Below are 27669 nucleotides of genomic sequence, written 5' to 3' on the forward strand. Positions count from 1 at the left end.
GTGGCAATGCATTGTGTTCTTGACCAAAACACTTCATTTCACATTGCTCCAGTCCACTCAGCTGTGAATGAGTAACTCTGCAATGACTGGCATCTCACTCAGTTGGTGGCTTGTGATCTTAGTCACTTATATCATGGATACTGGGTAACTGGCCATTTGAGTCCTAGGGCTTGAGACAGTGTTTTACTACTACTAGTATATGTAGTATTACATTGTTCAGTTGTCCTCTTTTCTAAGCCAATAGATTTGCTATGTGAGAGATTTGAAACCATTATTACTCGGAACCCATTGGAAAAGCATGAACGTCATGATTTCTCATTTTTCCTATAAATCTAAGCCAGCATTTCTACATAAGAAAATTCTTTTCTTTGCACAGATTTGCTCATTGAAGACACCGCCCAGCGTAGCACTTCTTGGTATCTCAACTTTTTGGGATTGATGCCAGAATATTGGCTAATGTCCAAAACCTCCTATATTTAGATTTCTGATAGTTGCATGATCATCTTATCAGTTGAATTGCCTTGCCCTTACTTTTTTAATCTGTTCATTGCCACACTTACATCTAAACATCCTTGGCATTTCTGTAGATCATAGAAAGCAATAATACAATATGTTAGCAAAAGTTATCACAGCTGCATTAATCTACTCTTTTGTTATATATTTCCTTTCTCCTTTGATGACACACTTTCTTCTTGGCTTTCCATCCTAGCTATATTAGATTAGCTTATGTTAGCTTTTATCATTGATTATAAGTTCATGTTTTATTTTTCAGAGTTTCAGCAGTTGATTCATTCATTTTCATCAGATCTCCTTGGAAAAAAAAGACTCTTCCTTCTTGGCAGTTGTTATTCCCTTGTTTTTAAATTCTTTATAAATGATAGTAACTAAGTTTTGTGAGAAAGCGTCAGACTAACTGCTGTGTATTGTATTCACTCTTTTCAGCTTGTAACAAGAAATGTTGTAGGTCTACTAGGTCACAACCAGTTAAAAAATTGTTATTACTGGGGTCAATGTAATTCATTTACAGCCTCCCCACTAAAAAATTGCTCGCCTGGTGTCAAAATTTGCCCTGATAAATGTTGCAAAAATCAATTAGTTGAAATCTGAAACAAGATTAACAAAATTCTTTCATTGACAACATACATGTTTACCTTTATCATTTTATATTTTACTTGTTTCAGTCATTAGACTGTGACCATGCTGGAGCACTGCTTTGAGGAATTTTTGTCAAACTAATCAACCCCAATACTTACTTTCTTTTTAAGCCTGGTACTTATGCTATCAGCATCTTTTGCCAAATTGCTAAGTTATGGAGATGTAAACATGCCAACACCAGTTGACAAGCATTGGTCAGGGACAAACACAGACATGAATACACATGCACACACTCATATGATGGGCTTCTTTCAGTTTCTGCCTACCAAATCCACTCACAATGCCTTGGTTGGCCCAAAGTTATGGTAGAAGACGCTTTGCCCAGGGCGTCATGTAATAGGAGTGAACCCAGAATCATATCATTCATTGGGAAGCAAACTTCAAACCACACAGCCACGCCTGTACCTAGTCAAACACACACACACACACACACATTTTTATTTGTGTTTGGCATGACCACTGCTTGGCTACCGGTGTTGATTTGTTTTGTATCCCTGTAACTTTGTGGTTTGCCAAAAGTGACCAATAAAATAAGTACCAGACTTAAAAGTTCAGTACTAGGGTCAATTTGTTCAACTAAACTCTTCAAGAATGTGCCACAGCATGCCCACAATCCAACGACAAACAAGTAAAAGTGCACTCATCAACTCAACTCTTTCCAAAAGAAAGCCCTGGAAGTCCGTGCAGTTGGCATCAGCAGCCTACAATGCAATGTTACTCTACAAGTTGTAAATAACCCATCTGGGCTGTACTGTCACCCCCAGATGAAAGGCATTATAAACACTCTTGATATCTAATTCCAAGACCCACATACTGGATTGGTGCTTTCTACACTCAGCTGTTTATATATGGAACAGTCTTCTGGAAGCTACTGTCAGCACTGATCTCAGGGTATGGAAAACAAGATTTCAAAAATGAATACATCATCATCTCTTGTTACTTTCTCTATTGTAAACTTTTGGTTCACCTGTTGGGCTTTTTTTTTTTTTTTTTGAGCCCAAATTCCAGTGCAATGTAGTATATATTTTAAATAAAAAAAAAAAGAAAAAACAATCAATACATTCACTTCTCAGAAATAGTTGTTTAGTTCCAAAAGAACCTTGATCAGGTGAACTTGTGATAAAAGGTGTTCTAGCCATGACTATCCCTGTCTTGATAGTGTTATATCTAGGACTGTATTATCTGATGTGTCCTCCTCTTATTTAGTACTAGCAGTATCGCCCGGCGTTGCTCGGGTTTGTAAGGGAAATAACTATAAAGCATTTTTAGAGAGTTATAGCCAAAAAATAGCAAAAAAATGGGAAAAAAATTATGGTAAATTTATTTTTGAGAGTTAAAAAGGTGGAGTTACGTCCCCTAGACAGTCTGTGGTTTGTGTTTCTGATTCTCGACCCCATGTCGAATTTATCGATTTTTTTCAGAACTGGGGGAACTTTTCAAAATTTTCGCTGCGTTAGTTTTGAATTATGACATTGGGCTATGTGTGTGTCAAGTTTCATCAGAATCGGTTGAAAGCCGTGGTCAGGGTGAGGGTACAACCTAACAGACACACAGAAACACACACAGACAAACTGCCGTTTATATATAGAGAGAAGAGATGATAGGGTGTGGTTTGAGGGAAAGTTGGCTGCTATTTCTCATAGATTGAGTGACCATGTAGTGCTCCCCTTATTGTCCACTACTATATATTTGTATGTATGTGTGTGTGTTTAACTGTCTCCTTGTGTTGACATCATTCGATAGTTGCAGACAAGTGTCACTAGTATGCAAGTAGTGTTTTTTGTTTCTGCTTTTCAATGGAAACAATGACAGGCCATAGGGAAATCTCATCTTATTTGGAAACAAGTTTAGCAACAGGAAGGGTATCTAGCTGTAGAAGATCTGCATCAATAAATTTCAGCTGATCCTTGTAAGAATAGAAAAGTGGACATTAAGTGATGATGATGATGATAAGTTAAATTCCAATTATTTAAATCCTAAATTGAAATCTACTATTTCAAGATTATTTTTTGTTCTTTTCATTTAATTTTAGTTCTTCCATCCAGACGTCACTACTTGTAGAAAATGCCCAGGATGCAGTTGAAGCATTCCAAGAAATGACTACTTTATACACAGAATTAGAAATATCTAGTTGTGAAAATCTACTTCGGTTTCACAGAAACACAATTTTGTTTTGGTACAAAATACTCAAAAACAAGTTTGCCAGGTAAGAGAAACTAGAAGCTAATGTAATTTCCTATTTAAACCACTACTTGTCAACTTTGCCCACAGTGATATCACAGTGTCCAAACCCCACCACCCTTCCCACTCCAACTGAAACAGCCCCACATCTGTTAAGCCTTCTTCTCTTCTGGTACAGCCAACACCATTACCCCACCTTGCTAGTCACTTCTCACAAACTACTATGCTGCCCACAGACATCTGTCCAGCCCACATTACAAACTCTAGCCAAGTGTTTCCTTACCTATTTTCCCACAAGCCCCACTATAACTTTCCAGAAAAATGTATGCCCCACTAGTGGTTGGGATAAAACAATTTTATTTTTGATATTTTATCCCAGTTATCTAATACAAAAGAATCTACCAGTAACTCATTTAGGTACAGCATACAAATAAAGTACATTATTGACTAAGAATCACTTTAATGAGAACCTTGTGTCTGGCGACTATGGTACTATGCCCCACCACAATTTTCTCATGCTCCACCAGTGGGGTGTAAGCCCCATGTTGGGAATCCCTGCTCTAGCCTCTCCAGCAACTAACAACCAATGCAACTTGCACCAAACCCATCCCACAACTACAAATCTCAAGTGGAGGTATCCTCAGTGTAGTAGTTCAACAAGCTAGAAGTAGCAGCTAAATCTTCAAGATACATTCTGCTGTATTAAAAAAGGAAGGACACATCGAATAACAGTCTGTTTAAACCAGTACCAATAAACTTTGCCTGCAGTGATATCACAGGATTCAAAACACCCCCATTTCTCACTCCAACTGAAATAGCCCCACTACTATTGAGCCTTCTTCCCTTCTACTACAGCTAACTCCACTACCCCACCTTGCCAGTCACTTCTCACAAACCATTATGCTGCCCAACAAACATCAGTTCAGTCCACATCACAAACACTAGCTCAGTTGTTCTCAACCAGGGTCCATATGACCCCTGTACCAAAATTTGAAACTATTATGACAGTGATTATGGTTACATAATATAGTACGTAATAGGCACAGGCATGGCTGTGTAGTTAAGAAGCTTGTTTTGCAACCATATGGTCTCATGTTCAGTCTCACTGTGCAGTACCTTAGGCAAGTGTCTTCTACAGCCCAAGCCAATGTCTTGTGAGTGAATTTCATATACAGAGACTGTCTAGAAGCCCACTGTGTGGTGTGTTTGTCCTTGTGTCTATATTTGTTCCCTTACTACTTGATAACTGGTGATGGTTTGTTTGTGTTCCCATGAAATATCGCTTTGGCAAAAAGGCCAATAAAGTAAGTACTGGCATTGGTTTGTTCTACAACAGCCTTTTAAGATGGTGTCCCAACATGGTAACAGTCCAGTGACTGAAACAAGTAAAAGATGAAAAAATAATACTGTTATATAATATTTGAGCCTCACTAAGGAAATAAGGGACCAAGAGATGTTGCGATTTGCTGTACTTGATAAGACACATCAAGCTAAATAAAATCACTGTCTTCTACACATGAAGGCTTGTCCTTCCAGGTGCTGGTACCACTTAAAAGGCACCTGTGCTGGTGCTGCATTAATGCTCCCATGTTGGTGATATGTAAACGCACTCATGATGGTGACACATAAAAAGCACCCAGTACACTCTGCTAAGCGTTTGGCATTAGGAAGGGCATCCAGCCATAGAAACCATGCCACAACAGACAGTTGAAGTCCAGGCAGGTCTGTGTCAATCTATCCAGCCTATGCCAGCATTGAGAGCAGACATTAAACAATGATGATGATGATTGTGAACTCTCCTGTCACATATGACAGATGAGGGTTCTGCGATTTCTTGTAGGACAACCTGCACATATGATTTGCTTATAGTGATCAAATGTTTGTGCTACAATTTGGCTCACTCCCTTTTTCAAATTAAAATTGTCTGTACAAGTGCACAGTGTGCTGCACATCAGATGTCAAAGTGATTGCAGAGTAGCATGAAACGAAGTGTTTTGCTGAAGAACACAATGCACCACCTTGTCCAGGAATTGAACCACAATTTTGTGATCATGAGTGCAGCGCCCTAGCCTCTATGCCATGCATCCTCACTTTATATTTTATATATATAAATATATAATATATTGGCTTTAGTCAGAGCATCTGGCTATAGAAATCATGTCAAAACAGACAGGGAAGCATGGTGCAGTCTTCTGGCTTGCTAGCTCCTACCAAACTGTCCACCCCATGCCAGCATGTAAAAATGACTTTAAATGATGATGATGATGATGATGATATAATACATAATATAACATATATAATATTGTTTATATTTGCAGTGAGTTTGAAGATTTGTTGAAAGCCATTAAATGGCCATTTGTTACAGTGACTCTTTCCAAGACTCCTGTGGTGAATCAGAGTGAACAGAGGAATGAAATGGCATCTCTTTTCAAAAAGTTGCTGCATGTAAATTTGCCGTATCCTTTGTTGCAAACTTCATGTTGTTCGTTTAAATTATCACAACTTCCTGTTTTCTACTTTATAATCAGTTAATGACTTGGGGAAAAGAAAAACAATTGTGTAGATTCTTTTGGCAATGCTTTGTGTTAGGCACAGCCATGATATCTTAGGCAAGTGTCTTCTATTATAGCCATCAACTAACCAATGCCTTGGGAGTAGAATTGGTAAATAAAAACTGTATTGATACCTGGCTAAGAAGTTCACTTCCTAACCACATGGTTTTGGGTTCATTCCTACTGCACATCACTCTGGGTAATTGTTTTATGCCATAGCCTCAGGCTGACAAAAGCCTTGTCAAATTTGTTAGACAGAAACTGAAAGAAGACGTGTGTGTGTGTGTGTACACACACGTACATACATGTATGTGGGTTTGTTTACATCTGCAGTTGCTTGTAAAAAAATCATGACAGTTGATATCGTACTTGGTTTCTCCTGCTTTCAAATCATCTAGGACAGTTTTTGCTTTCAAAGCTGTATGCAGTAAGTGACTCCTTACTTGAAAGCAGATAAGGATTAGTATCAGGAAGGACACACCTGGAAATAAGTGTCTTGACCACACCAGATCTTTGGGGCATATTGCAGAGTTATCTAGACACCAAATTCATTCACTATACATACACATATGCATGTACCATGTTTAGGTGCATTCATTTACCTATTAATACACTTTGTCTACCAATTTATGATCTCATAGACAAGTGGGTCAGACATGTAAAGATAGTAATTTAGTAGTTTTCAAGAGCAGTAGTTTAGTCATTGGAGGTTGGAGTAAAATAATTGAATACTTATATATGAAATGGGGAAAATGACTGCTTAGGGCCAAAATGCTTTATGGGTTATCCTTTCTTCTTTTTATTTTTCCCTTGACTTCATTTTTTCACCCAGTTCATCTCTTCAAAGACGACGTTCTCTGTTGAACCCTGCTCTTGGTAGACTTCATATAGCACCCCAGGTGTTACCGCTTCAGCTTATGCTGAAACCATTGAAGAAGAGGTTCAAGTACCATTTTTATGGTAACAGACAAACCAATAGTTTGGACAAGGTTATTATATTTTTTAACATGTATTTCATATTTATGTTTGGGATGCTTGCTTGAATAACAATCAATTCAGTTGATATCCAATTAAATAAGTTTATTAAAGTTTTCCTAGGTGCATTTAATTTCATGGAATATCATTTGTGAAATTTGTCCGTTTAGAGGTTTTTCGTTCTTTTTTATGCTAAATTGCATTTCTTTCAAAAGATAGCAATATTTGCTAACTATAGAAAGTTTTGGCACCAAGAATGTAATATACTGGTAAATAATTGCTCTAGTTATTCATTTATGCAAATATACAAGTTTGTCATTGTTACTTAACCTAAATCCTACCACCTTAAAAAATGAGGTGACTGGGAATGTGCCTTTGATCGTAGATCTGCCCAGTCAGGGCTAACCTAAAGCTGAACATAGGTTACAACTAATCATCACTCATGAGCAAATGTAGCTTGGCGGCATGTACCATGCTTTCATTAATTTCAAAAGTGGGGGTAAATTGATTACATCTACCCCAGTACTTGACTGGTACTTATTTTATTGATCCTTGAAAGGGATGAAAAGCACTAATTGTTTTAGGTGCTTATGAAGTTGAAAGCAGACATGGACACTTCTGAGCTCTCTCACCCTCACATCCAACATCTAGGATATGGCAGGTAGAAGGATATAAAACTGCATTAGTAAAGTGTTGATACTCAGTATATCTGGACAAACTGGAATACCACTCAGTTCATGAGTTGAACCCATTACCTTATGACCACAAGCCAAATTCTTTAACTACTAGGCTACATAACATCACATCTAGACAACTTATGTATGAGAAAATAAGATGTAAATATTTTTAATTTTTAATTTGGAGATTTTAGCAGGTTTGCTTTGTTGTTTTGAAAATTAATCTGGAAAGATATCTAGTTGTTTTTCAAATAAAACAGTTGTTATTTTTTAAAAAGTTTCTTGACAGTTATCAAAACTATTAGCAATGAGAATTTATTTCAATTCAGTAATTTTTTTTAAAAACCTCTGAGTGTCTTCTTGTATATTGTATTGACTTCTCACATTTTTAATTAGTTATGAAATTTTGTTAAATTGTATTTGATTAAGGGTTTGAGTTCCTAAATAAGACTTACAAACCTGTTAAAAAGAGAAAAGATATTTTTTATGAATCTTTTTTTCGACTTTGCATTTCTAGCCAGAATGGTACTTCACTCAGGTGTTAGCATGGATACGGGATCACTGTGATTTCTTAGAACTGACAATCCAACCACTTTTAGATGAGGAATCAAATTTAGTTGCTCGAGTATGTATATTATTTCTTAACTCTCCTAAAAGATGAAAAACTAATTTTCATGTATTCCCCAATCCTTATGAGAAAAAGAAGCAACTTTTATAGCCAACAATAAAATTTTTATTTTACTGCTAATCAAAATAATACATAAAAAAATTCACTGAAAACTACATTTTCTGAAAAAAAGTTTTTTGTTTTGCATCTATGCAATACTTATTCTTACGTGAAATTTATAGTTAAATATATCCTTCATTTAAATTTAAAAGACCTAACTGTCTGTTAATGTCTACAATACTGATATTCAAATGATAAATTATATCATATTTCTATAAGATAAAGTTTGGATTAAATTTTATTTTTACACAAAGAATTATCTACTTCAGCCATTTTCAAGAATTCTGTGAAATTTTAATGCAGTAATTCAAAATAATAATTTAATTAAGATACTATTTGATATCAATTTTAATCTCTAAGGCAGTGAGCTGGCAAAATTGTTAGCACGCCGAGCAAAATGCTTAGCGACATTTCATCTGTCCTTACATTCTGAGTTCAAATTCCGCCAAGGTCGACTTTGCCGTTTATCCCTTTCAAGGGTCAATAAAATAAGTACCAGTTGAGCACTGGGGTTGATGGAATCGACTTACTCCCATCCCCGAAATTACTGGCCTAGTGCCAAAAATTGAAACCATTATTAATATTAATTCTTATTTTGTAGGTGGAATTAATGCGAGGTTTGGTTGAATTGGTGCTAGAGAAGATGACTACCGATTTACCTTTAGTAATGTATGATGAGCACCTCTTCACACATCTCATTGACGAAGCTCTCCTATTTGATAGAGAATTGCGGACTAATTATGCTTACCCGGCAAACCAACCGGGAGCAATGCATGTCTTGTCCCAAGAAGAAGTATTTGAAAGATGGCTGGTTGTTGAAAAGCGCTGTAAGTTTCCTCTTCAAAATTTCTCAAATTTTATGTGAAATGTTCATTAACCGCCTACTTTTAAAAGGAATATGCACACACACACGCACGCACACACACAACAACAAACTTTTCTCAGTTTCCATTTACTAGATCCACTCACAAGGCTTTGATTGGCTCATGGTTATAGTGGTAGAGACATTTACCCAAAGTGCTGTACAGTGGGACTGAATCTGAGACCACATAATTAGGAAGTTAACTTCTGAACCACACAGAAACACCTATGCTTGCTGTTTTGAGGAAGAAAGGACATACTAGATAATGTTGTCTATATCTATTAGCCTAGTAAAAGATAGGACGGACATAAGTGAAATGCCTATGATCATGGATTCTGTTTGAACAAGTTTGATCTAAGGCTAAACAATGGCTACATCATCATCATCCTTTAACATAGGTTTTCTATGCTGGCATGGGTTGGATGGTTTGACCAGAGCTGGAGAGCTGCACCAGGCTCCAGTCTGATTTAGCCTGGTTTCTATGGCTAGATGCCCTTCCTAATACCAACCATTTTACAGTGTGTGTTGGGTGCTTTTTATGTGGCACCAGCACATGCACTTTTAATTGGACCAGCAGTCCAATTAAAAGGTCTGTCTCTGTTATCTTAGAATAAAACAAATGTAGAAACTTGCTTCCCAACCATGTGGTTTGGGTTCAATCCCACTGTGCAGCACCTTGGGCAAGTGTTTTCCATTATAACCCCAGGCCAATCAAAGCCTTGTGAGTGGATTTGGAAGATGGAAACTAAAAGAAGCTTAGCATATGTGTGTGTGTACCTTTGTGTTTGTCACTTACCACTGCTTGACAACTGGTATTGGTTTGTTTACATCCCTGTAACTTAGCAGTTCAGCAAAAAGAAGGCAATAGGATAAGTAGGCATGAATGACCATGGGATTGCACCTAGAAAGTTACCCTCTGAGGCACAAGTCCAGGCAAGGTTGTTTATGGAAGGCCAGCATACCAGCCTTCCCTCTCCATGCCACCAATGTTATCCAAGGGAAAGGCAAAGGCCGATACAGCTTGGCACCAGTGATGTCGCAACTCATTTCTACAGCTGAGTGAACTGGAGCAACGTGACAAAGTGTTTTGCTCGAGAACACAACACGCAGCTCAGTCCGGGAATCAAACTCACAACCTCACGATCGTAAGCTTGACACTCTAACCACTGAGCTATGTGCCTTCACAATAGGATAAGTACTAGGTTTAAGATATGTGCTGGGGTTGATTTATTCAACTAAATTCTTGTTGATGCATTGGTATGGTCACATTATGAAAACTGTTTTAAGTAAAAGGTAAAAGATAATATTTATTGATGTTGTTCACCAATTTCCACCACTAATGTCAAATTCATATTTATCTTCAAATCTTTTGGCAATTTGCTGTGCTTGAGAAGACACATCAAGCTAAATGAAATTGTAGTCATGGCCAATGCCAGTGATATGTAAAAGGCACCCAGTACCCTCTGTGGAGTGGTTGGCATTAGGAAGGGCATCAAGCCATGGTAACCAAGCCAAAACAGATTGGAGCCTAGTACAGCTCTCCAGCTTACCAGCCCCTGGCAAACTGTCTAACTCATGCCAGCATGGAAAACAGAGGCTAAATGATGATGATGATGATTGTATATTTACTACAATATTAATTTATAGGCGTGGCTGTGTGATAAGAAACTTGATTCCAGCCACATGGCTCCAGGTTCAGTCCCACTATGTGGAACCTTGGGCAAGTGTCTTCTACAATAGCTTCAGGCCAACTAAAGCCTTGTGAGTGGATTTGGTAGAGAGCAACTGAAAGAAGCCTGTCATATATATATATATATATATATATATATATATATGAGAGAGAGAGAGAGAGATAAAACTTACTTGGAAAAGGATGCGTGGCATTTGATCATATAATAATATATAGATATCTGCATATATACATACATATATGTACATACCTACATATATATGTATATATACATGCATATATGGGTACAGGACATCAAGAAAACATTGAACACAATGAGAAATGAAAACATTGTTTTTACTTGTATTGTTCTTACTGTCCTGTTCTTGTTACCACTTTCATCCTCTGCAAAAAATCCCAAATTTTATTTAGTTTACTTTGCGGGAAGGACTGTTTCAACGAAACTGCATCTTGTCCTTGCCTTTGAAACGCGGAGTAGATGAAACAGGGACAACTGACGAAGGAGAATATTCTTTGTGTTGTATGTCTCGTTTCTCTGTTTTTTCGTTGTTTGAAAAAAAAGTTCGTTTTCTATGTTTTTGTTTTTATGTTTTCGTTTCTCATTGTGTTCAACGTTTTTTTGATGTCCTGTACCCATATATGCATGTATATATACATATATATATATAGGTATGTACATATATTATATATTGTTTATATTATATATATATATATATATATATATATATATACACACACATTATGTATATATTTATGTGTGTCTGTATTTGTGCTCCCACCATCACTTGACAACTGATGTTGGTGTGCTTATGTCCCTGTGACTTAGTGATTTGGCAAAAGAGACAGAGATAGAATAAGTACAAGGCTTACAAAGAATAAGTCCTGGGGATCGATTTCTTCAACTAAAACCCTTTAAGGTGGTGCTCCAGCATGGCCACAGTCAAATGACTGAAGCAAGTAAAAGAATAAAAGAATATATTTTTATTGATTTTATTAACTTATGTATTTTTATTAATTTTATTTGCAAACCTGGAATAAGCAATTAAAATAATCCATTATAATCTTCTTCCCATTAATAGATGCGATGGAAAAGGTTGATGCCATGATGTCGTCATCATCAGCATGGCTCTCGCAATACAGGGATATTGCTGATGTTGACGAATTAAAGGTACCAGAATGCGGAGAGAGTTTTATGACGTTAATGCAAACAATTACAGGTAAGAAATAGTTTTATAGCATATTATTTGTGGATAAGAAGCTTGCTTCCTAACCATGTTATCTTGGGTTCAGTCCCAATGCACAGCACCTTGGGAAAGCTATATGAATGGATTTAGTAGACAAACATAAAGAAGCCCATCGTGTGTGTCATCATCATCGTCGTTGTTTAACGTCCGCTTTCTATGCTGGCATGGGTTGGACGGTTTGACTGAAGACTGGCAAACCAGAAGGTTGTACCAGGCTCCAATCTGATCTGGCAAAGTTTCTACAGCTGGATACCCTTTCTAATGCCAACCATTCCAAGAGTGTAGTGGGTGCTTTTTACGTACCACCAGCACGAGGGTTAGTCAGGTGATACTGGCATCGACGACACTTGAATGGTGCTTTTTACATGCCACCGGCACAGGAGCCTGTCAGGCGGCACTGGCAACAACCATGCTCTTTTCCAAACTGCTAAGTTATGGCAACATAAACACACCAACATCAGTTGTCAAATGATGGTGGAAGAAAAAACACAGTCACACATGCATATACATGCATATATATATATATATAATATATATATATATATATATTATATATATATATATATATATCATCATCATCATCATCATCATCATTTAACGTCCGCTTTCCATGCTAGCATGGGTTGGACGGTTCAACTGGGGTCTGGGGAGCCCGAAGGCTGCACCAGGCCATACACACACACACACACGATGGGTTTCTTTCAGTTTCCATCTACAAAATCTACACACAAGGCTTTGGTTGGCCTGAGACTATAGTAGAAAACACTTGCCCAAGTTGCTACGCAGTGGACTGAACTCGGAACCATGTGGTTGTGAAGCAAGCTTCTTACTACACAGCCTGCTAACAAGTTCCCATGCCAGAAAACAGAAGATGAAGACAGGTGTAGGAATAATAAGCGGGTGTACTAGTTTAACGCTTGGGAAGAATGGAAAAGTCTTTTATGTTTTGAGCCTATGCTCTTTGACAGAAAGGATTAAGAGAGAAAAAGGAGAAAAAGATGTGTAGGGATTAATGGTTCAACATATTGAAATATAAATGTGTGTTTATGTTGTGTTTGTTCCTCCAATAAATTAGCAGTTTGGCAAAAGAGACCAATAAAATAAGTACTGATGGTTGGGAGAGTTGATCTGTTTGACTAAATTCTTCAAGGCAGTACCCCAGCATGGTCACAGTCCAATGACTGAAACAAGTAAATGATAAAGGATAACTATTATTTTCTTACCTTACTAAACTTTTGATGTCTTACTATCTCATTTTCCTATCATATTTAATTTTGGTTATTTTCCTTACTATTAGTTACTTTCTAAGCATACCTCTAATGTAAGCCTTTCTTCCCATAAGAGATGATAATTTATACAAAATTATTATTCTTTGACTGCTTTCAGTCATTGAACTGAGGCAATAGTGGAACATCATTTTCTAGATTGCAATTGACTTCATTGACCTCATTGTCTAGTATTTATTTTATACACTTTGATAGATTGAATGGCAGTGGACTAGGGAAGAATTTGAACTCAAAATGCAAAGAGGCATATAAGTATATATCTCATAGTATTTTGTCTGATGCCATACCACTTCTGCCAACCCCATACCATATATAGGTTTTATTTTTTGTTACTTTAATAAGTAAATAAACAGTTTGTATTATGTGATAAATTTTGCATTAACTGCCTCTCTACAAATGGTTAAACATTACTTTTCTCTGTCACCAGACCGCTATAAGCATTTACCACAACCACAGCATAAGCTGAGATTCCTTGCTCTCCAACAAGAGCTTCTTGAAGATTTTCGAACACGTCTTGTTCAAGTGATGAAGCAAGAAGCACAAAATGTTCTTGGTCAGCAATATTGTTCAATTCTTAATACTGCTTCTTATATTGTGGAAGTTCTTCAGCAATGGAGTGAGTTAGTTGTAAGTATATCTTTTGTATTTTACAAATTTAATTTAACATCAGGTTCCCTTGTATACATACTAACTAGAAGAAAAAATTATGTTTTGTATAACACATAGCACAAGTTTACAATCTGTCAGACAATTAATCTCATCTTAAGAGTTTATATTTATAATATTTTAGCTACATTACATTTCAATCAGTTTGAATGTCTGATTAATCATGTCTTTTAAACTTAGGTGTGTACATAGAACCTGAGTCAATTGAAGCCAGTAACTTCTATATTAGTTCAGTTTGTATATATACTGGGTGTGGTGAATAAACTGTTTTCTAAATTACGGGGTTGCACTCTGGGGAGTTAGGTGGCCAGATGTTTGGGATGATGTGGTCACAGAAATTGTCCAACCGCCATGACTGGGTTCTCCTGCTTGTGTGGCATGGTCTTCCAGTAGCCACCCTCTTGACCCAGAGCAGCACTACCTCCTCTAGGCACTTGATGTAGTCTATGTTTAGTCTGAGGCCATGTGGGAAGATGAATGGTGGCATAACATTACCATCACTAGTGATCACTCCAAAAACCATGATGTTCACTAGATGTTTGATTTTTATCACTCTCAGTACATGTCCTCAGATTGACACCCAAATACTCTGAAATGTTTGCATTGGAGCTTCTGGTGCAAATGCCAAGCAGTACAACATGTTGTTTCTAAATTTCTGGCAGAGTGAATTGTGTCATGGTACTGTTTTTCTCACAGTCTGTGCCCAACTGACCCTACTATACTGTGTAGTCGACAAAATCAAAAACAAACAATGCGCCTTTTCGAAATTAAAAATATAAAATGGTGACAGTTTACCCAGCGCACCCTATGTGTGTGTGTATATATATATAAAAATGGAACAAAAACACAATAGAGGACATTAAAACATTCGGACAGATAGATGATACAAAGGCGGACAAGAGAAACAACAATTAGGAGGACAGGCCAAAAAAGACGGGTCATTTGTGGCTTTCTTTCTTCAGTCAAATTCCATAAGTCAATACCATTTTGGGCAGTTACACTTGAGATGGTTCGATCTGGTTGCCCCCAAAAAGTCTAAGCTAAGAGCATTAGACTTCTTTGTAAGAAAGCTAGCGAATGTGTACAGCAACAAACACAAAAAAAACAAACAAACAAAAAAACTGGAGAACATGGTACACAATTACGAATATAAACAACAAGAAATAACAACAGGTGTCTTTCAACTGAGAATGAATCAAATTGAGCTGGCATGTATGAAGTGAAAGCCTAAAGGCAGGAACATAGGACATAAGAGGTGTTGGCTGTTGGCAGTCAGGCCAAGAAAGAAAGATCATGGCTGGCTGGACACTGGTCACGTGGAAGGAGCAGAGATGGGTAGGGGGCTCACACACACATCCAGAAATAAGGCACCTGATGACATTCAAATAGTAAATCAGTCAAACCATAGTCTAGATGCAATTATTATAAAAACACAAAGATGATATTAATCAGCATTTTACATTAATTTTTCCATGTTGGTATTACTTGGACAGGAGTCATATCATCTTACCATTTAGTATAGTTCTTTGTCTTCTGTCACATGGCAGCAGAGAAAACTGAATAACTTTGTTGTTATGTCTGTTGAAGGGGATATGCTTCCTGATGTCTGACTTGATGCTGTTCTCATCACCAGCCATTTTCCAGCGTGGACTAGGTGTATTTTATCATGCTACAAGCATTAGAGAAGATTCTCCTTAACCAAGGTGTGGTTTGGCATCAGGAGAGCATCTAGCCATAGAAATTCTATCCCATCATAATTTCATCTAATCATGCAAGCATAGAAAAAGAAACATTATTGGGTTGACCATTACCTTGTGAGTGAACTTTGGTTGATAGAAACTTGTACAGAAGACCATTGTGTGTGTGTGTGTGTGTTTCCATGTGTCTTCATACTGACACTGGTTAGGCAGCAGTGATATTTGTTTGTCCCCATAAACAATGTGTCCTGCACAATGGTTCAATAAGCAAAACCCATTGGCATTAAATTCCTTGCTTAAAAGTTGAATAAGAGTTAGCATCATGAAAGGCATCCAGCTCATGGAACACTGCCTCTACAAATCTCACCTAATTTGTGCCAGTAAGGAAAAATCAAATATAAAACAGTGATATTGAGTCATCCCATAAATAATGCAGTTTTTTTATACTTCTTTTATTTTTCAAAATTAAGATAAACAAAGTCCTTTTTTAATCTAAAATATTCTCTCCTTCATTTTCTAAAATGCTCTTCCATCTATCTAGTAGACTTGCAAGACCTCTCTTCCAAAATTCACTTGTCCATGACAAAAGATAGTCCTCCAGTACTGTTCTGACCTCATCTACAGAATTCATATTTTTTCCATCCAAATGATTTTGAAGACTGCTGAATAAATAATAATCAGATGGGACAACGTCCAGCGAATATGGTGGATAGGGCATCGTTTCCCGTTCAAACTGCTCCAGCCTTTGGAATGTCATCCTTGCTGTATGTGGCCAAGCATTATCCTGATAGAACACCTTTCATCTTGAAACCAAAGATGGTCGTTTTCCTTCTAGCACTGACTTAAGCCACTCAAGCTGCTCACAGTATATCTCCTGTAACTTAGCAGTTTAGCAAAGAGACTGATAGAATAAGTACCAGGTTTTAAAGAAAAATGGTATTGGGGTTGATTCATATGACTAAAATCCTTCAAGGCAGTACCCCAGCATGGCCACAATCAAATGACTGAAACAAGTAAAAGATAAAAGATCGTCTACACTTTACATTTGACTACTACCAACTCATGGTATATTTTTATGCAACAAACCTCTTCCAATCCCATCAAGCACCTATACTTATACAGTCATCTCCCTTCTATCACAGTTTCTACAAAGCAGTTTTTTTTCCTTAGTTTTTAGGCATTTTCCTGAACAGTCTTATGAACTTACATTATATTGTAGACAAAAAATTTTTTTTAATGTAAATTTCTTATTCAGTATCTTTATTTTTACTGTAAGCCAAAGCAACATAAACTGCCTTAAAATAACACACATACTGATCCTAGTATATCTTTCTAATGCAGTCAAAAAGAATTTTAATATACTCTCTTTTCATAAATTTATTTGAGAAAATAACTACGTTTTTATTTCAACTCTATATCAGAAATGTTTCCAAATATCTGTTTATATAATATTGTGCTTTCTTCTTTGTGTTTCTTAGTTCTTCTTGCAGTTACAGTTTTTCAAAAGTGAATATGAGAAAGAAGATCAAATCACTCAACGTTTGGATGACCCACCAATTATGACGACAAGCAACCTTTCTTTTAGTGATTACAATACAGCTATGGATTGTTCTATAACAGATTCTAAGGTAACTATATTATGATATATTGATTTCAAATTTTGGTGCAATGCCAGCAATTTCACTGGGTGGGGCAAAGTCAATTAAATCAACCTCAGTGCTCAACTGGTACTTATTTTATCAATCCCAAGAAGATGAAAGCAAAGTCTATCTCGGTGACATTTAAACTCAGGATGTAAAGACATAAATGAACTCAGATACATTTAAACTCAGAATGTAAATGCCTCTAAGCCTGGTGTGTTGACGATTCTGCCACCTCACTACATTAGTATGATTATTTGTATCAGTGTGTGCACAAGATGATTTCAGTCCTCAGGTATATCTTCAATTCTATAATTATAACATTTTCTAACATTCTCACAATAGCTCAGAATTAATGGAAAACAGAAGTTCTCATCATCATCATCATCATCGTTTAACGTCCGTTTTCCGCGCTAGCACGGGTTGGACGGTTCGACCGGGGTCTGGGGAGCCAGGGGCTGCTCCAGGCCCCAGTCTAATCTGGCAGTGTTTCTACAGCTGGATGCCCTTCCTAACGCCAACCACTCCGCGAGTGTAGTGGGTGCTTTTTACGTGCCACTTGCACGTTCGGATGGTACTTTTTATATGCCACCGGCACAGAAGCCATTTGAGGCGGGGTTGGCATCGGTCACGTTCGGATGGTGCTTTTTATGTGTTACCGGCACAGGTATCACAACTACTGTTTCCATTGATATTTGGTTCGATGTTCATGTACATGCACTTGACTCAACAGGTCTCCTAGCACTGCGAGATGTTCCGGGATCCCACAATCGGTTGGTGCTTTTTATGTGCCACCGGCACAGAAGCCAGTCGAGGTGGTGCTGCGGTGCTGGCATCGGCCATGTTCGGATGGTGCTTTTTCTAAATATTATTTGTAGTAATAGTAATGGCACAGTTATTGTTGTTGATTAGCCCCAGGTTAGTTTTGATCAGCTGTTCCTGTTATCAAAGGTGTTACAGACATGATCAAAACACAGTGGTTCTCAAGTTGGATCCATATAGCACTGAGGGGTTCCATATAAGATTTTGTTAAAATTTATGCGCAATAAATTTCTTATTGTTGATAAGATAAAGTACTACTCAATTACCAGGGCTGAGTTACTCGACTCATTTCTCCTTGTAAATTCATGACCTTGTGCCTATGTTGGAAATTATATTCTTTTCCAAGCAATGACAGAGGATTGGTAGAATCTACAGAGCATATTACTTTACAGTAGGAGTCCCCAGCAACCAGGTTGTGGACCAGTGTCAGACTATGAATCATTTGGTACCAGGTCATGCAGAAAAATTTATTTAAAATTTTTATTTCTATTTTATTGACTATTGCAGTCTGTCGAGTAATGTTACCTTATATATGTAATGATTAAATTATGTATTATGCATTTTATTGTGTTTTATGGACATGACCTCCACCCCAGCCTGTAGAAAAATTCTCTTGCATGAAGCCAGTCTATGGGGCAAAAAGAACTGAGGACTGCTGCTTTGCATTATTTAGTTTCTTTGACTTTCACCCATTTTTAGCTTTAACTTCTGCACTACTCGGGACATTGAGTGACAAACCCCCTCCTCTGGATTCAGTTGGCTGCTACTCTTCACATCCATTCCACAGAATATTAACTATCTTCAGGTCATCTTGAAATGTCTACCACAAAGTGAGCTTTGGATTACCCTTTTTACACTTGCTTCTCAAATAGTAGCCAAGTCGTGATTGTTTTTGATCAGTTTGACAGAAAATGTGGCCAGCTAGGTGGAATTGGTGCTCTGCTGCAATCTTTTGCAGTGGTTGTAACTTCAGTCTTCTCAGAATCTTTTCATTTGCTCTGTGAGTTGACTCTCAGGTTGTTTCTGAGACACCTTTGATAAATAATGAAATCAATGTAAGTAAACATTTTGTGGACTGCTTCGTTCTGAAGATAGGCCTTTGCACCCAAAATATAAAGGTTTTTGTAAAACTTTCTGTATTGTTAGAAGCCTTCTTTATTTCTCTTTTCTTTTTCTACTAGAATATGTTTAGTTTTCTATCTGTCCTTACTATGATCTTCTAAGTTCTACTGGCTTAAATTGCAGTAGGCAAAACAATTGAATTTTATAGACAAAATTTTACATCAGTTTGATGTTTGAGAAACTAGACATAGACTGCAGCATTGGGAAGGTAGCAGCAGTGTTCCATTTTATGTATTCATCCATCTAGGGTCAATAGAATAAGCTCAGGTTGATTTCATTCATTATGTCCTCCAAAATTTGTGACATTGTATCAAAGTTTAAAAATCATTTATTTTCTTCCAAACAGGCTATACTAGAGTCTCAGTTTTTAATTTCTTTAGAAGAGACTGTTTTCGATGATATGATTGATTTATTTGAGAGGCTTAAAAGCGACATGCTGAAGACTGTTATTACATATGTTTTTACTGATGTGAAAGCTAGAAGTCAACCATACCGCAAAGACAGGTAAGACAAATCTTTAAATGCTGCTTTCAGTTTGTTTCTGCTTATTTCTATGTCAAGCTAATTATTGAGGGGGAAAAAATATCAAATGAGAAACATTTTCTTTTTATTGCTTTTTGCCTTTTTTTTCCTGTGCATTTATTTTTTACTATTATTTTTATATTTTACTTGTTTCAGTCATTGGATTGTGGCCATGCTAGAGCACTGCCTTCAAGGGTTTTAGTTAAATAAACCAACCCCAATATTATGGTGTAAACAAATCCACATTGGTTATTAAGCAGTGGTGGGGGACTAACACAACATAAACATAAAGACATACTCACATAGATGTATATATGCATGTACACACACGCACAGTTATACATACATGTACAATGGGCTTCTTTCAGTTTCCGTCTACCAAATCCACTCACAGTGCTTTGGTCAGTCCTGGGCTATAGTAGAAGACACTTGCCCAAGATATCATGTGGTGAAGCCAAACCTGAGACCCCATGGCTAGGAAACAAGCTTGTAACCACACTGCCATATCTGTGCTTACCAGTCCTTGTTGATTAAGAAAGGTATTTTAGACTGTTTATATGACATAGATTTCTTATTTTATTTACAGATGGATAACTTTACCTTCTCAACAAGATGTCCAAGGGGGAGTCCAAGGTTTGTCTCCTACAGCTTGTGAAATGTTTCTCATTTTGAAAAGTCACCTTCAAACAGTAGAAAGTCTTATAAGTAAACCTTTATTCAACCAATTCTGGCAACGTTTAGCTGAAAAATTAAACAAATTTATATTTGATGAGGTAAGATCATTATTGCTTTTTACTATTGATTTTGAAACTGTTTTAAAAATTCAAATAAATAGTGCCAGCAGCTATGGAATGTATTAGCCATTACATGTCCAGTCCATGTCAGTATGGAACATGGACATTAAACAGTTAAGATGATGATGTGTTGTAAAGATGTTAATGAGCTGGCAGAATCATTAGCACACTGGACAAAATGTTTAACAATATTTCATTCATCTTTATGTTCTGAGTTCAAATTCCACCAAAGTGAACTTTGACTTTCATCCTTTCAGGGTCAATAGAATAAGTACCAGCTGAGCACTGGGGTCACTAATCAACTAGCCCCCACTCTCCCAAAATTGCTGGTCTTGTGCCAAATTTTAAAACCAGTCACATCTCATTTTATTTTCATCTCTACCATTTCATCATCATTGTCAGCATCCATTCAGTATTCAATATTTTCCCATGTTATTGGTTAAAAGCATCTGAAATTACACATCTTTTCATTTGTGTCCATTTCTTGTGAGATTTCAAATGCTTGCTGAAAATAAATAAAATTGAAGTGTAACAGATTGCTATGCAGGTTTCTTCATGTATAGATATTCTATTTGTAATGAAATTAAAATTTGGAAATTTTAAAACACCAAAAACAGTTTTTAAATCTGTTGTTTACAGCAGTTAAACTTTTTTTTGGGGAAAAAAAAAATTGAAGTAATATTTGTTGATTTTTATTAAAATGATTTATATTGATTGAATTTTGAATTCATATTTTACAGGTCATATTAGCCAATCATTTTAGCGATGGTGGTGCTGCCCAACTGGAGTTTGATCTAACTCGAAATCTTTTCCCTCTATTTGGAGATTACACAAAAAAGCCAGACGCATATTTTCGACAGTATGTTTTTAATGCCATTTATGTGATTTCGTGTGTGTGTGTGTCTGTCTGTTTGTCTGCATGCGCATGTATGTGTTTGTTTTTTCTTTGTTTCTTACTGATAATGATAAGAATTCACTATTCAAAATTATATATGGTCTTGAAATATAAGAACCATGTGATTTTAACATTTAGAATTATGCTAAATAAAATGTAGATATCTCCTTTGAAGTTGGTAATGCCAGTGCTAACTGTTTTAATAACAAGTGATCTAAAAAAAAAAAAAGGATGTCTTAACTCTATTGGCTAATTTATGAAAGAGATTTGACTGTATCGATATGGATGTGTGATGTGGATGGATGAGGTACTGTCACATGCTGTCAGTCAAGGGAACAAAATGATGTCAGATCTCTTGGTGTTTGGCATTACAGATGAAATGGCAAATACGAAAAGAGATATGATATATGGCAACTGAACTCATTCCAATCTATGCAAACAGAGAAAAATTGGTATTTAAATGCTGGTAACTGCATGTAGACCTTTCTGAAGGTCTGAAATTTTGAAACCAGTCACAAAGGCCTGAAATTTGCAAGTGTAAAAAACCAACCTTCTCAACTGTGATAAATTTTTTACATGAATTGTTTGCAAGACTTGGCATCCCAGATGCGATAGTGTCTGACAATGGAATACAATTTGTGTCTAGCAAATTTTTTAAAATTCGTGAAATGTTGACAGTAAAACATAACTACAGTGCCATACCATCCCAGATTTAATGGACAGGCAGAACACTTTGTTGATGCCTTCAAAAGAGCCCTTAGAAAATTGAATAAGGAAAGCATGGATGAGGTAGCTCTTCAACAAATTTTAGGAGTGTACTGTGTAACACCAAATCTGAATACACCAGCAGAGCTGATGTTTGTGAAGAAAGTAAAATAGGTTTTTGATAAATTGCTCCCTGGCAAGAAAGAAAACTGCCAGGGAAGACATAGCAAGATTCTATAGAATTGCTGCAAAGGTGAATATGAGGGCATACAGAAGTGGAAAGCAGAGTTGGGAAGATGGTGTAATTACCAAATACATAAGTAAAATGATGTATTGGGTAAAAAGTGGAAAAGGCATACAAAAGAGACACAGGAACCAACTGGAAAAGAGATTCGTGGAAAGCGAGCCAAAGAAGTTGGTGGAACTGATGGAATGGTTGTACGATACATTCTAAGTACCAATGCCACTGCAGGTGATTGAACCCAGGCGTACAAGTGAGAGAAAAAGGAAACATACAGAGTTTCTGAAAATAGATACCAAGGGCAAAAAAATATCAAATTATACAAAAAGAAAAAAAAAACTCAAAAAAGGGGAAGGTGGGATGAATAAAAAATATTGTTGCTAAATAAAATGATACTTCCTAAGAAAAATTTAAAAGGGAAGATGTTGTAGGGAATTAGTAATAATGGTATATTCCTCCTACGTGACAAATGAAATAACCTAATCACTATAAATAGGAGGGTACGTGTTAGACTGTGTTGAAGGTCATATCTTACAGAGCTAATAGCAATACTGCGATAACCAAAGTGAGCGTATTAATATACCGACACATAAAGGATATCACAGTGACAACACAAGTTACAACAGTCTCTTATCCACTTAACACTATAAATGCTGGAGATTAGTGCCAGGCCATGTGAATCATTATGATTCAGAGGGTTTGGGTATTGCTTATCTTGTGCAAACACATAGACAGCTTTTAGCAAGAAAGCGTCTTAACCCTTTCACTGCAAGATTAAATTTCATGGTTAATTCCATTAATAATGTTAAATGCATATAATAAAATAGAATTGATATTTCCTGTAAGTCATATTGTCTCAATAAATTTGACATATCTCAAAAGAAAATAGTTTCAAACATGACATTCCTCAGTAAAAGATAAATCAGTTTATAAAACTGCTTTCCTCATTTAAGAGTAATTAAATTTTGAGTGAATATGTGTGCTTTCTGCAGTAAAAGGATTAATATCTTTCATCATCATTTAACATCCGTTGTCCATGATGACATGAGTTGGATGTTTTGACCAGGGCTGGCAAGCTGAGGGGCTGCGCCAGACACCAGTCTTATTTGGCATGGTTTCTATGGCTGGATGCCCTTCCTAACGCCAACCATTCCAAGTGTGTAATGGGTGCATTTATGTGCCAGTTGCATGACAATAGTATCTGCCATGACTATGATTTCACTTAGCTTGCCAGGTCTTCTTCTCAAGCAAGGCATATTGCCAAAGGTCTTGGTCATTTGACATTGTCTCTGTGATGCTCAACACTCAAAAGATGTGTTTTACATGTCACCAGCATGGGTGCCAGTTACTGGAAAAAGGAAAAATGATTTAGTTCCTACCTTATTATTGGTTATAGCATTTTGTTACTATTAGTTGTTGTGGTAACAATGGTTATATATTTTCACAAGGCGGTGAGCTGGCAGAATCGTTAGTATGCCAGGCAAAATGCTTAGTGGCATGTCATCAGTTTTAACATTCTGAGTTCAAATTCTGCCAAGGTCGACTTTGCCTTTCATCCTTTCAGGGTCAATAAAATAAGTACCAGTTAAGCACTGGAGTTAATATAACCAACTTACTCCCTACCCCCAAATTGCTGGCCTTGTGCCAAAATTTGAAATCAGTATTTACTATTGAGTTTATTTTATATAAATTTCTTTTTCATTTTCAGACTCAAAGAAGCTTGTATTTTATTGAATTTGAAAGTTGGATCTGCCTTACTCTTGAAAGATGTTTTAGAAGGTGATGCTCATTCTGACAAAACCAATGTGGATCCAAATTCTACAGTGATTGATCCAAAATCTTCATTATATGAAATTGGTATATTTAAGTTGACCCCGGCTAAATCCCTAACAATTATTAACCTCAGAACCAATTTGACCTTAGGATAAATATATGTATGGTTAAATATATATATATATATATATATACATACACACACACACACACACACCTATACAAATATGTGTGTATGTGCCATCCCCCCTCTCTGTCATATATATATATATATACATATATATATATATATATATATATATATTATATATATATATATATACACATACACATATATACACATCATATTTAACAGAAAGTAAATGAGAACAAATTAGTCACTATTTTCTTACTAACATTCACCAGAAGAATTATGATATATGATTTGAAACTTATCAGCTAAAATTCAATAATTTATAAATATTGCCTGGCTGTAAGTAGCTGCTAAATTTTTGCAAATCATTACTTTATCTCAACTGGAAAGTTTGTGTGGTGCACTGTTAGCTATATGCGATCTTCCCATATTGTTGAAAATTGAAGCTTATTTGTAATATTAATATCAGTATTGTTTTACTTACTCCTAAGATAAAGGGAAGTCAGAAAAGACCCTTTAAAACATGTATGCTGCTGTATAACACACTTCTTTAAAATGAAAATATGTGCAAAAACACATTTACTTCAAATATTTATTTGCAAAGTACAATTTATTCATTTAGAAATTGCACTTGGTACTGCTGGCAAGTATAATATTTTTAAAAGACAATCAAAATAAAAGTCCAATATTTCAGGCTTCCGAGAACAAATACTCGAACCCTTTTGTGATAAGTCTTGTTATAAATTATAATATTGTTATACATTACAATATTGCTATATGTTACATTATTGCTATATGTTACAATATTGTTATCTACTACAATGTTACTATATGGTACAATATTGTTATGCTACAATATTATACATTACAACATTGTTATTACTCTTGCAATATTGTTATACATTACAATATTGTTATTCATTACAATATTGTTATGTTACAATATTATATATTGTAATTACAATATATATATGCTGTTGTGTCTGGGGAGAGTCACTTTCATTTTGTGCCTTATAATTTAACACACTCACCGGTAAAATTTCCTCTTATTTGTTACTTTTATTTTCCTAGAACTTTCATTGCATCTTGCTATCTTTTCAATAGTCTTGACTATTGGAAAAGGTTGCAAGATGCAACGAAAATTTTAGGAAAATAAAAATAAGAAAAAAGTGGAAATTTTACTGGTGAGTGTGTTGAATTATAAGGCACAGAAAGAAAATGACTCTCCCCAGACACAACAGAATATGCTTCAACACACGAACTCATATAAAGAATCTTGCAAACCAAATCCAAAAACGATATATATATATATATATATATATAAAACATTGTTATTATTACTGTTACAATATTGTTATACATTGCAATATCGTTATTACAATATTATTAAATGCAACAATATTATATATTATAATTACAATATGATATATATATATATATATATATTACAATATTGTTATAATTCCTAGATTGACCAGGTAGAGACCAATTGCCTGGTGAATTATGTCTCTGTGGCTTGTTTAGCTTATTACTGGACAAAATGGCATTACAACTTTTTCAGTTTCAAAGAAAATGGGGTTTTTGCTGCAGACCAGACATGACCAATATATGAATAATGGACAGCCATAAAGCTGATTATGCTACAAAGTTGGTGAGATGTCTGAGAACAAGATTAGGCTAATACCCAAATGTAGGTATCCTAATGTGAATATTATCAATTGATAGTAAGTATCCAACTGATTTGACAAAATATGTTGAAATATACAGGTTGAAAGAAACCAAGAAAATAAAATTCAGTAAGTCATTAATGATTCAGTATTTAAAGATAATTTTCTTTAAATGTTATATGAGAAAAATATTCTCTATTAAGAATAAGTACACGTGATTCAGATTATAACTGGATACAAAAATGAAATATTTAAATTGTAAAATATAATTAATTAAATATGTTCAGAAAATTCTTTGAATTAAAAATATTTATTCTTTTTAGAGTGATGTTAAGTTCCATAGTTGTCTAAGTGGTTTTAATATATTTCTGCCAAATATGGTATAATTATGTTTTTATAACAGTTGAAATACAACAGAATTTATAGAAGCCAGTTCTGCAACTATTCAAACCACTAGGTATGTCTAGAAGTATTTATGATGACAGAAAGATCCAAATGATTAATGCCACTAGCTGTTAATCATTTGAGCTTTCATTTAATTTCATGTGTGTGTGTGTATATATATATATATATATATATTATATATATATATATATATATATATACACACACACACACAAGGTTGGGAAAAAAAGTCTTGTCACATTTGAAGTTTAGAAAGAAACAAATGCTTCCTTGGTCTTAATTTATATATTTAATCAAGATATTTCCCCTCATTATTGATAACTTAATCCCATCTATTTGAAAAATTGTCGATCCCCTCAGGTGTAAAAGTTTTCAGGTTTTGAAGCTGAGCAACATTCAATATTTTAACCTCTTCACAATTAATAAACTGTTTTCCCTCAAAATAATGTTGCCATGATCTGAAAAGATGGTAGTCTGAAGGAGCAAGATTAAGAGAGTAAGGAGGATGAGGCAAAACTTCCATATTTAGTGCCATAATCTTTTCCTGCGTAACTTAGACAATATGTAGCCTTACATTATCATGTAAAAGCAACACACTTTATGATTGACCAATGACAGGTGCTTTTTCTACAAATTTTCGTCCAATGCCTCCAGTTGATGACAATGCTTTTTTGCATTAACTATTTAGTTTTTATTTAATACCATGACAACAACACCCTTCATATCCCACCAAACACAGAACATAACTTTTTTTATGTGTAGCCCTGGTTTGGGGGTGAATTGTTCTTCTTCATTGGGTGCTAACCATTGTCATTTTCTTTGGCTATGGCTATAGAGAATCCACTTTTCATTACTTGTGATGATTGTACCTGGAAAGATTCGGTAGCAAGTCTACTCTTCAAGGACAAGTAGTAAGCGACTCTTCAATTAAGCTGAGAAGCACTCAGAGGATGAAGGAACATGCACCAACTTGTAACATAAGCACCAAATTTATGAAAGTGTTTTATTTTGGAAGTTTGTCTTGACCTGAACTGTTTTTGTAGTCCTAATGCATTTTACTAAGGATTTTCCTCATTTATGATTCTCAGAAGCTCACGGCTGGCAGAACTTGGTTACCCAGATCAAGGGAATCTACAAAAACAAAAAAAAAAAATTCCTGAGCTAAACTAGCCAAACCATCTTTGGCATGTCCAGACAGAATAAATATTTCTTACCACTTTCCATTGCCAAAGAGTCTA

At 35.7% G+C, this 27669-nt stretch overlaps 1 protein-coding gene across 3 annotated transcripts in view; it reads left to right on the top strand.

Moving 5' to 3' along the window:
* The window catches only part of LOC115224246 (RAD50-interacting protein 1), a 36365-nt gene extending 11259 nt beyond the window's left edge, over positions 1 to 25106 (top strand). For 2 of the 3 annotated variants that reach the window (XM_029795053.2, XM_036500376.1), the window contains exons 3-14: positions 3188 to 3361; positions 5655 to 5792; positions 6721 to 6877; positions 8058 to 8165; positions 8869 to 9094; positions 11899 to 12036; positions 13777 to 13976; positions 17191 to 17340; positions 19643 to 19800; positions 20405 to 20591; positions 21353 to 21471; positions 24162 to 25106. In XM_029795053.2, coding sequence (XP_029650913.1) covers positions 3188 to 3361; positions 5655 to 5792; positions 6721 to 6877; positions 8058 to 8165; positions 8869 to 9094; positions 11899 to 12036; positions 13777 to 13976; positions 17191 to 17340; positions 19643 to 19800; positions 20405 to 20591; positions 21353 to 21471; positions 24162 to 24381 — 1975 coding nt within the window. In that variant the 3' untranslated portion in view covers positions 24382 to 25106. The remainder of the gene's footprint in view (positions 1 to 3187; positions 3362 to 5654; positions 5793 to 6720; positions 6878 to 8057; positions 8166 to 8868; positions 9095 to 11898; positions 12037 to 13776; positions 13977 to 17190; positions 17341 to 19642; positions 19801 to 20404; positions 20592 to 21352; positions 21472 to 24161) is intronic. The other variant, XR_004997885.1, reaches the window with a different exon arrangement.
* The last annotated feature ends 2563 nt before the right edge of the window (positions 25107 to 27669 follow it).

This window comes from Octopus sinensis, linkage group LG2 (assembly GCF_006345805.1).
Source record: "Octopus sinensis linkage group LG2, ASM634580v1, whole genome shotgun sequence".
Classification (NCBI taxonomy): Eukaryota; Metazoa; Mollusca; class Cephalopoda; order Octopoda; family Octopodidae; genus Octopus; species Octopus sinensis.